General features: G+C 45.3%; 1 protein-coding gene across 14 annotated transcripts in view; it reads left to right on the top strand.

The window, feature by feature from the left end:
* The first annotated feature begins 939 nt into the window (after positions 1-939).
* slmapa (sarcolemma associated protein a) overlaps positions 940-11,538 on the top strand; it is a 28,969-nt gene continuing 18,370 nt past the window's right edge. For 6 of the 14 annotated variants that reach the window (XM_052076406.1, XM_052076404.1, XM_052076402.1 and 3 more), the window contains exons 1-2: positions 940-2,407; positions 10,823-10,970. In XM_052076406.1, the coding sequence (XP_051932366.1) occupies positions 2,210-2,407; positions 10,823-10,970 (346 nt within the window). In that variant the 5' untranslated portion in view covers positions 940-2,209. Of the gene's footprint in view, positions 2,408-4,957; positions 5,122-8,295; positions 8,317-9,701; positions 9,993-10,822; positions 10,971-11,538 lie in introns of those variants that run through there. The other 8 variants (XM_052076405.1, XM_052076403.1, XM_052076411.1 and 5 more) reach the window with 4 other exon arrangements.

Genomic DNA, 11,538 nt, shown 5'->3' with positions numbered 1-11,538 from the left:
ATACCCCTGCTAAAATCACTATTCACGCGTGTCGTCTAATTTGTGTTAGGGGGAAACTGTTAATTTGATACAATTTTGGGTGAACTTTCGGTCCCAGTGCGTACCCAGACATTTTTCGATCGAGTGGTTGGTTCAATATCATTACGGAGCAGAATATACGTACATAACTCGGTCATTTATTGTCTTACGATCCACAGTCAAGGTGTCATGAAAATAAAATTCACATCAAGAAAAATGCCCCTTTTGCGTTGACTTGGAGGCAAAATTCAAGTTCTGTATTGTTCTGAATGTGATACTTGGCACCCACCTAGCTCATCACTGCTGCACCAATAATGAATTGAGTATTTTAACTTTCTGTCCTGGAGATTAAAACTAATGTTTTACTGCCACTGAAAAACGTTTGGTCAGGGGCACCTCCCGGGAAACTGCAAGTGGGATTTACAAACTGGTGGCTGAATTTTTCAGAGGTTGAATAATATAAAGATTTCAGAAAATGGAAAATTAGCTAAAAATCAAACAATCTTTTTTTATAATTGTAATTTTATGGTAGCTGAGAAGAATGTGATCTTTGATGATGTAATGTTATTGAATTTAAGATGTTGATGCAAGTAAAATGTAATGCGAATCAGCAAGTATGAAGTCTATTACTTTGATCGTAAACAATAAACCTAACTGTAGCTCTACGGTGGCCGAGAAGTGCGTTTGATAGTACGTCATCCTACTCAGCCACCATATGTGGTGAAATACGAAAATATCAAATATAACAGTCAAGTGAAGGCTTCTTCAGATTCTGATCAAGTATGATTTCAAATTTGGATGAAATACAAATAAAAATACTGTGACACTTTGTTTTGCACAGCATGTTTGGTTGTAAAACGTATAGTACTTATTACGCAAGTGTTTGGCGGGATTTGATGAGGTCAGCGGCCAGGGGAAGTTGATGTCTTGTGTCCATGAACGCAGCATCGACAGGAGTCGGCTCTCTGGTTACACGATGGCGGCCGCAACTCGCGGAGGAGGACAACTTGTACGTTCCGACCAGGAAACTGCACTGAGGCGACGACAATAAGTTGGAGATTGGAGCCAGAGCGAGGGCAGCGCATGACAACGCCGGGCGGTGGGCCAGGGCCGTGGATTTTTCCGTGGATCCGAGCAGGGGGCGCAGAAGAATAAAGTCCCCCTGTTTTTTTCCCCCTCTGACTGTCACTTAGCCGGTTAGCTGGTGAAAGATAAGGCAGCTCACCGAGTCGCTAGTAGTGGAACGACGGGGATTAGCGCCTTGCGGGGGCGACTAAAATGGCATTTGGTTCCCACTTGGTAAGCGAGTTGGTCGAGAAGGGTGCGCGGAGAGCCTTCCTGGGCCCGGTTGATAAGTTTGCGAGCACTCATTAGCTTAGCTGCCGAGCCTAGCCTCCTAGCCGCGTTAGCGCTTCTCTTGTCCACTTTACTACTGGCCAGCTTGCCAATTAGCACCCCCCTCCCCGTAGTTTGCACTGCTAACCCCGACCAGTGAGTGTGTTTTTTCCCCCAAAAATAAATTCAAGGGAATTACTTAATGGGAGGACGGAAGGGATTTAACTCATCTACCTGGCAAACATCTTAATTCTCTAACTGCGTTCTGTGGCTGCCTTTTGCTTGGTGACTTGTGTTTTCGAAGGAGTTCGAAGAGCAAATCTTAACCCCCTTACTTGCATAAAAATATATAACATAAAAAACAAGTGCATGTGTGCAGTTGCACTGCAAAAACAGGCGCCAAGACATTGCGTTGACTCCCCCCTTACTCCCCATAGATTTATCTTGGCCACAAGAAAGTAATCAAGATTGTATTTGTAGCACAGCAGCAACCAATCCCTCTCTCCTTGCTTCAGCACTGGAATAGTTTGATGGACGTGGGGGGCTGTTTGCCAGACTGTCCCTTCGATACTCAGTCATGCATGTCCTGACACATGGCACTCCTCACCCGACTGTCGTTATGTACATGGACTGGCATTGTTTTTCTACCTGAACTGCGCGCAACGGACGATGTTTGTTAGCTAATGCCTCACCCTCCCTCACAAAATAAAGTAGGAGACTAACCGCAGCACCTGAGTGCAAGCCCCAGATAAAGTTGATTATTCATTTGGGGGATCGGAACACGACGCCTGCCACTCTGGATCAAGAAAATCTGTCCCTCGTGTCCGGTTGGAGTAACACTCTCAAGCCAAAATCAATGCCTTCAGCGCTTGCCGTGTTCGCCTGCCGACCCAACTCGCACCCATTCCAGGAGAGGCATGTGTACCTGGACGAGCCTGTCAAAATCGGCCGGTCGGTGGCCCGCTGCCGACCGGCGCAGAATAACGCCACCTTTGACTGCAAAGTGCTGTCAAGGAACCACGCTCTGGTCTGGTTTGACCACAAGACTGCCAAGGTAAGATGCGTGACGGCCAAAAAGTCATGGTTCGGTACTACTGTATAGTCGGTTCACTTTGTTGTGAACAGGAACACATTCATAACAGTTTAAACAAACCAAAAAGCTTCTCAGCTCGGAAGCAAACAACCATGAGTCATTGATGCTCCCGTTAATAAATATTTAGAATGCACTATTTCGCAATTTACTTATTGCAGGTTCATTGCATCATCTAAATATTTATTTTTAAAACTTGATTAGAATTTTGCACGTACAAGACTTTAACTTCCACTAACTACCCAGGGTGTACTTAGCTCCTCCACCCGACACACAAAGCTTCTCTTAGTGGGGCTGTATCACTCAAATATACACATGAGAGCAATTACTCTACTACTTTACTATTTGAGAGGGCTTTGGCGCCATCTCGAGGTAGCTTAGAGCATTTCTGTGGAAAAAAAACTCAAATAGGTACATTTTTTGTGAAAAGAGAACTGTGATAAAGCGGTGGATCACTGTCAACAAAATAATGCATACAAATCATAAAAGGACAGTAGTTGATTGATCAAGTTGAAATCTTTTCTTTTTATGAAAGGGTGACACAAATAGTTGTTGCGTACTGTATAACAACATGCTGGTCTTGTGGTGACTTTGAGAGCTGATGGAAAGTCAGCAGGTTTGAGTGCATTCTCGATTCAAGTGCCACTCAGCGCGAATGTTTCAATTTAACACTAATTTCTACACACCCAGGATGGAACTATTACCCTGCCTTACTCTCTGGATTTTGGCCTGTTTCACTGCCATTTCACTCGACCCGTTTCACTCAACCCGTGCCCATTGAATCCATATGATAACCGAGTTTGGGCAGTTGATGTGATCCGCGCCAGATGAGCATGTGCACAACTGGCCAGAGGAACTGCATCAAGCAAGAAAAAACATGCTGCATAAATAGGGGCCGAGGAGTGCCTTCATGAAAGAACCCTTAGATGCAGGACATCCAAATACCGCCGTCGGCAAGCCTGTCTGATCGCCTCGTCGTCGGGCTCCAACTCCACAAATGGCCTGCTCAGAGTCTTGAGTCATGTTTAAATTACCAGCAGGCCTTTCACTAGCACACGCAGCACAAACAGACACCCCCCCTCACCCCCACACCACACACACATACACACACAAGCTTTTTCTTTTTTTGGGGGGTGGGGGGGGTTAGACAGCCTCCCGCCCCCCTTGGGCAGAGTGCCCCCTGAGTGTGAACTTTTGATTAAAACCGAACAAATTAGGTTATTTTAAAGGTCCATGTCCGTCCTGCGGCAGAGACAAATCCAACTTTGTGTTCTGGAAGGTGATAAATAATCTCAAACCAGTACAGGAAATGTCCCTCACACCCAAGGGATGGCTGTGTTTAAATAAAGACACACATGCTGTTTTCCTCATTATTACACAGCTGAAGGAAAGAAGGCCTGGAATGGTTTGGGATTTATGGAGATGTGTGCCAAATTATTTGCTACTCAAGTCATGCCCGCTTGACAAAGCACCTGCGAGCCAATAATCCTGTGGCCAAACTGGGCTGCGCCGAGCCATTTTCAAACCGGCGACATACATGTCATTCCTGTCGCTGTTTTTACACCCTTTCCAGCAGCACCTGGAATTGTTCTACCTTTTTTGTTCCCGCTGCGGTAACAGAGGTGAGACGTTGCCTGTGTGTAAGGGAATCCTGTAACGGCGTGAGAGGATCGTGAAGTTTATCCCGCCTCCACCACAAATATTGGATTAAAAATACCGTATATAGTGAGAAACCTTGGATTGTTAACCATGGCTTTGAACGAAACAGAACCTGCCTGGAATGAATGTGATTGTGATTGCTGTCATCTATTTTGTGCATCAAGTCAATGACGTCTTGGATCCTTCAGCAAATTACGACAATACATCTGTTTTCCATCGAAATGCAAACTATCTCCCGATCCAGCCGATCGGATCTGTGTAACGTTTCGTAAAAACGCCAAAGCTCACCATTATAGCAAGGCTTAATCGTCATTAGCGAATTAAAGTGTGGGTGTGTTTTTTTTTTCTTCTTTTCTTAAAATCCCCACATGGGAGGTCTAAAGCAGACGTGTTTAATCTGTGCGGGTCGTCGTGGAGCATCTGTCGTCACTCCGCCACAGAACAGGTCCAGCAGGCCCAGGGATTCACAGGCTTAGACCAACCCGAAGGAATGCGGGCACTTGGAAATGGCTGTTTTCCACATCCACATTTTTGGTTCATGACAAAAATAATCGACCGACCTACAGCTTGTAACACTTTTTTGGTCCATTTTTTTTTTTGGTTTGTATTACAGCGTAATCCTTATTCAAAATAAACTCTGTGAAATTCCCAATTAAGGGCCAACCTTCAACTTTGTTCATTCCTGTTTTATTGTCATTACCATAAATGACCATTCATTTTCATGGAAAGCTTCCAACAACGCGAGATAACAATACACACAAAAAAAATACATATATTTTTTTTACGTTGTCTTTGTCGAAACAATTTCATCTGTCGTGGGTGTCTGTGGAACAAACGATGATGAACTGGGGTTGACTACACAGAAATAAGGTAGCGGTGTGTTTGCTCAATAACAGTAGCTTCCTCTTGCAGTAAGAAACCTGTTTTTTTTTTCATCACATGACTGTGCACTTCATGTGAGTTTGATATTGTGAACCACAATTTCACTGTGTTCCTCGGACGGCGGCAGATATTCAAAGGTAGGAGTGTATGACGGCCAAACCCGACTTGCTAGTATGCGCCGCTTGAACCGTGTTATGAAAATCACGTCAAGCTTCAGGCGTTTTTCAAGCGTTTGCGGTGAAATCTTGAATAGTTGCTTCTCAAATCATCAATACTTTTAATTAAGTGTTGCCCTTTAAGAGAGATTTTAACGTGCGCTTGTGCGGTTAACAAGCTGATGGCAACAGAGTGTTTTTTTGGAGGGGGGGGGGTCTCGATCTGAAGCAAACCAGTCAACAAAAGCCAATGAGTAGCAGTGTTGATTTTGTAGGTTTCATTTATACGGAAGGACATTTTTTTCAATGGATCATGAAATGAATCCCAGAAGGGGAAAACAACAAGTCAAACTTGTTTTGAATCTTGTCATTGCCATTTGCCGTTTCTGTAAGCACAAGAGACAGAAATATTTTGGTCGAAAGTGGGATTTTTGTGGGGGGTAGGAGGTGTGGCTGTCGTATTTTAAGGTCTTATTGCCGAACCCTAATGAGCAGGATGGGTAACTTTTCCGATCCTCCTCACAACTCATGTTGGACTCTTACGCAGAGATCCAGTAAAACAGTCACTTCACGAGCATTGACTGAGTTTTTGTTGTTGTTGTTGTTTATGGAGGAACCGATTTGCAATTAGGACGGCCCGGTGATCGGGTGGTTAGCGTGTCGACCTCACAGTGCAGAGGTTGTGGGTTCCATCCCAGCTCCGGCCTTCCTGTGTGGAGTTTGTATGTTCTCCCTGTGCCTGCATGGGTTTTCTCCGGGTAGTTTGGTTTCCTCCCACATTCCAAAAAACATGCATGGCAGGCTGATTGAACACTCAAAATTGTCTTGAGGCGTGAGTGTAAGCACGGATGATCGGAAAATGGCTGGGTGTTTTGCACAGTTACACTTTTTACACTTAGCCATAACATACTATTTGTTTGTTTTGGTTTAGCTCCAGCAAATAGATTGCACCGCTGGTTGGTTACGATGGTGTCGTGAAATACATTATCTGTTGGCAAACTATAGTACACAATTCAACAATACCTCATTCATCTGATTCCAAACAGGATGAAAAATCGCAAAAAGCATATGTTTTATGTATGATGACAAGCTCAACGACTTCCCGACTCCTGTGACGGAAGCTCCACATGAGCGAGTGGAGCACAGCTGGTGGCACGCATGTCTGAAGGGACTCTGAAATAAGTGTCGTCGTCTACAAACTGCATCCAGTTGTCTCTCGCATTTTGGACTGCCCGTTGGAGTTATGTTGAAGTTTCCTTATAATGAGGGAACAAAGTCCTTGCAAGTCACTTCATTGTCCGCCAATAACTAATAAGACCTAATCTAAAGGATGCTTTCAAGAAGCTGAAGCCTTCTTAAGCCACTCAGTGGTCCACTCAGGCAGATCTGTATCAGATTAAAGCAGATTGAGGACCACCAGCGTCATTCGCTCATCCACGTGACAGATGACTGGATCACACCAGCTTTTTCCTCCGAGAGGACGTCGTCATAACTGTTGGGTCGTGACATCTTCAATATTTATCCAAAAGGACATAATCCCCTGGCGTTTTCTTTCGACCTCGTCAATTGTAAACTGTTCCATTGCTCCCGTCCGTGGAGCATTGATCCTTTGCACCACATGAACTTTTCCATGCGCTTGTACTTTGGACTTGGGGCTGGAAATGATCAACATGGAATTTCACCTTATTGCCATGAAGGGGGCCCCCCACCAACTCCATTACTGTATGAGTGCATTTACAATTTGGCTTCCTTCTTGTTAAGTGCTTTTCCGTTAATCCCGCGGCCTGTCGTGAAAAGTCGAGCCGTTCTCTCCTCTCGCTCAAACGCGGTGGGCGTCTCCACTGAATTCACTAAAACCACACCCCGCCCACTACGCTGTCGGTGGAGTGAATGCTACTTCATCCAGCATTTTTTAATGTAATTTTTTTTACCCCTAAGTCCCGCTACATGTTTGAGGCGCTGAAATATATCCACTTAAAGCCTTTGGTAGCTGGAATATATTCAGCTGGGGTCATTGGGTGGCTTTTCTACACGACGACATGGCAAGGTGCTGTCAAGCAGTCCACTCGCCTGAAGCCCCAATCCACTTTTTTTCCGCGTCCTTGCTCTTTCATCCTTCTCTGTGACATGCACACACTCGCATACAATATCAAGGCCCTCTAAAATGGCCACATTGGACGATCATAGTGTCGGCATAGCTAGCTGATGGAACATTGCAATTGCGCCCCGATAACCGCTAACGTGAACGAGGGTGCTCAAGATGTTTTGTAGTGGTGGAGGGGGACCCGCGCCGGACTTCAAAGTGCATCTCCTGCCACTGGTTTAGGCACAGTGCTTGAAGTCAGTCCAGCACATAGCCAACGGGAGCCATCGCTCAATTTCGGAACTCCCATTTGCCCGGTTTCCTTGGCCCCGTACGGCAGTTTAGAGTCCTGCATATTTTTTTTGTCGTGAGAGAGGAATGTTGGGAAAACAAGTCAAGTCAACAGTATTTATAGAGCACTTTCAAACAGCCATCGCTACATACAAAGTGCTGTACATGGAGGAATTTAACATGCACAATAAACAGTAAGACAAATACCGGAATGCCATGTTTCCTTAAGATGGAACCCAATGGGAGCAGATACAGTGAGAACAGCAGAGGCCCCAGAATTGAGCCCTGTGGAACACCACATGACAGGGGAGCAGTGCGTGACTCAGAGCAGCCAAGGCTGACACAAAAGGTTCTGTCAGCTAGATGGGACCTAATCCACTCAAGAGCACTGCCGCCAATGCCCACCTAGTGCTGCAAACGAGTCAGCAGAATACTGTGATCCACTGTATCAAATGCTGCAGTTAAGTCCAATAAAACTAGACACATGTGAGTGTTATCGTCTTGGCGGTTTGTTGGCACATAAATACCAGGCCAACGTGTACTTACTTGTACTGGACTATTTTACTATTTTTGCTCAAGTTTGTCATTCTGTTTGTACTTTATTAATGTTGATAATCGACGAAGTTGCATAAGCCGCCAAAGTGTCGATTTACACATTTTCATGGGTTCGAGGTGTGGTGCCATGCTTTTTTTTTTCTTTTTGTTCCAGGGTATTTTCAGCAAACATAAGATGTTTTCGCTGTGTATTTAAATCACCAACACACCCTCCAGTTGATGAGTCACGAGATTGCTTCAGGCTTCAGGTGCGGCCACACATACGGCAGGCTGGAGATTTTCCACTTGTTTTTGTTCTGCTGGTGGAAAGTAGACGACACGCAGCCGTGATCTGATCGGATGCGGAAAAAATCTCAGGGGTCTATTTCTCCGAGAGGAGTCTCCAGACCATAGGTGTCCAAACTCGATGTCCTGCTTGCTTTCCATTTCTCCTTGCTGCCAACACCTGAGTTCAAACGACCGTGATCGTTTTCTTGCTTCTTCAGATATTGCTGATGAGCTGATTCTTTGAATCATGTTTTTCAGCAGGAAAAGACGGGGAAAACAAGCAAGACACGGGCCCTTGAGGACCTAGTTTGGACACCCCTGCTCTAGACCTTGGCTGTCAGGAAACTTGATTTATAGAACTTGGTCCTTATATCCATAAATGGTGGAGGAAGGAAAATAGGATATCTGTAGTATCCCAGAGAAATGTCCCGAGAGTGGGTGTAGAAATCTGGCAGCTGTGGGAATGAAACATGCCAGTCGGGGTTGACAAGTGATGCATTCATGACAGCAGAAATAAGAAGCTGTGCGCATCATTCTCACATTGACATTCGATGCAGTACTATAGTGTTGCAGAAAATGATCTTCAACGTTACCAAAACAACTTAGTTGCTGAAATAAAGTCTTAGACGTGCATGGATTCTTCAAATAACTTAAACCATTCCGTTAGCAAAGTAAATCAGCGCTGAGCAAGGAGGATGGAGTACGTGAAAGATGGCAAATTTCCAATTTTGAGAGTCATTCTTAAAAAAAGGCAAAGTGCCAAAGTGGTTCACACAACCGCACGTCAGTGCCCACAAAAGTTAACGTAAATATAAGATAAGATAAGATGTTAGCTAATTCATTATTGCATACCACCGCTAGTTAGAAGGGATTTCAGTGCCTCACAGGGGTTCAAGGATAAAGTCAGCCACTCACCACTAACTTTCAATTGCTTTATTGAAAAACTGGAAACAAAAACATAAAACACATTCGTACATGAGCTGCATGGACACAGGCACTCAAGTCAGTGCGCAGACTACGATTAGCCAATTAACAGCCACCCGCTGACCTCAGCTCACAACAGCCAACTCGCCAAACTCGTTGACTGACTCCTACGTTACCTACCAGGCCCCGCCTTTTAAAGCCACACCCAGTCAGAGTCACAGATAGGAACGTGAACCCCCCGCAGCCAAGTTGAGCTAAGGTTAGCTTTGCGTGCGTTTGAACTGCCTCTCCATCCAAAGTATGGACAGGCGGAGATGAATAGAAAATGGCCGATATGTTTACAAGATGAACGGATGACCCTCCGTCTGTGTGCGTGTGTGTGTGCTCGGTACACCTCATGAGGGCTATAAGAATTTATCTGCTGCATGGTTTGTGTGTTGTTGGGGCTTTGCTTTTTGGAAGGCTCTGAAGTTAGGTCCCTCCTGCCTTATCTCAGGTTACCATGGGGACAAGAGGTGTGTGTGTGTGTGTGTATGTGTGCGCGCACACACTGCGGGTGGGCACACTGCGGTCTGATGAATGGTGAGATCAGTGAAACTCTCTGTGACGCGTCTCCGGTAGATCGACGCGGTCTTGTTTTCAGTCACAATGACGAGATGACGGATGAAGCACCAGCCAGCCTCCCAGGACCACTACCACCACTATCAGGCGCTTATATCACATTGTGTACTGTGTGGGTTTGTGTCTGTGCGTGTGTGTCCAGTAGCCTGCGCGCATGATCTTGTGTGTTTACTTGCCTCTGTAAGTATGTGCTCGACATTCACGCTCCGTCGCTGTGACTGGCGTGTGGATGAAGGACGGAATTAATGAGTTGTTGATGTTGTTGTTGTCGTCGGTGTTCTCACCGTTAATGTGCACGTGGTGCCATTGTTCCTGTGTGAGGAGAGCCGCGGCTGTCTGTCTTCTGTGAACCTGCTTCATGTTTACAATAGTGTTGATTGGTGGGGATAAATGATCACCATGCCGAAAACACGGACGATTCCCACTTGATTGACATTGATCTCATTCACATGTATAGTTCGTTGTCTCAAGAAGAAAACATGTCTCCTGTGTAAACTTGAGTGACGGCCACGCTGTGTACAAAAACAGGCAAGGAAACGGGTTTTCAGAATATTTACAGAGACTCCACCCATCAATCTTCTGAAAGTGCTTGTCCTCAATAAGGTTGTGGGTGATTTCGGGTGAGAGGCAGAGCACACGCTGGACTGGTCGGCAGCCAATCACAATCATATATATTCTTTATCCTCTGCATGGAACGACTAATATTAGTGCTGTTCTGGTGTGCGAAGAGAGGGCTTGAACAAAATAGCCCACTGTCTTAGACTGCCTGCATGTGGCCAAGCATCAACGCAATGGCCACTCAATTAATGCAGGAGGACAAAACCAAAATTCAATTCTTTTTAATTCTATTTATCTCATTGCTTATTTCCACACATTATTGCCATCACCATTTTGAAATTGGGCGCCTGTCTAATTTTAACCTTTTTTTTTTCTCTCTGTCAGTTCTACCTGCAGGATACAAAAAGCAGCAATGGCACCTTTATTAACAGCCAGCGGTTGAGTCGGGGCTCTGAAGAGAGTCCGCCCTGCGAGGTTCTGTCGGGCGACATCATCCAGTTTGGTGTGGACGTCACAGAGAACACGCGCAAAGGTACGCGCATGTTGTTGGACCGCTGAAAAATGAAAAGCTCAGGTTTGACTGACAGTTAGAGGCAACGTTTGTTCTATTGAGGTGGAGCTAATAGCCTGACCTCGCTCGCCTTTATGTGCTGATACAAACGGGGGCAGCATTTGAATCATCAGACTTGGGATTTCCCTTAAGGACACCTTGCGGCTCACCTCAAAGCTCACACACACAATATGGACATTTGGGTCAGATTTTCAGCTCCAGTGCCAAACCTTTCAAATTAAAGCTGCAATGAAAATTAATCGGGCACTATTTTGACCCCATTCTCCATGACTGCTAAAATCATTACAATGTGAAGTCGGCTACATGCAAACACACAGGAAGGCTGGGGTCAGGAAAACGGGAGTCCATATTTGAACGCAGAACCTCAGAGCTGTCTGGCAGCAGTGCGAACAAAAATCCAAATTCTACGCGCCTTTCACTAGCCCTCATTGGCAAGATAGTGAATAATGTAGAGCAAATGGATAACAATACTCACAGGCATGTATGCGATCTGAATGAAGCTGAAAGCTGTCAGGTTAGCTGCGCCAGA

This window comes from Hippocampus zosterae, chromosome 9 (genome assembly GCF_025434085.1).
Source record: "Hippocampus zosterae strain Florida chromosome 9, ASM2543408v3, whole genome shotgun sequence".
In the NCBI taxonomy this organism is placed as follows: Eukaryota; Metazoa; Chordata; class Actinopteri; order Syngnathiformes; family Syngnathidae; genus Hippocampus; species Hippocampus zosterae.
This window is presented reverse-complemented; position numbering and strand designations above follow the sequence as displayed.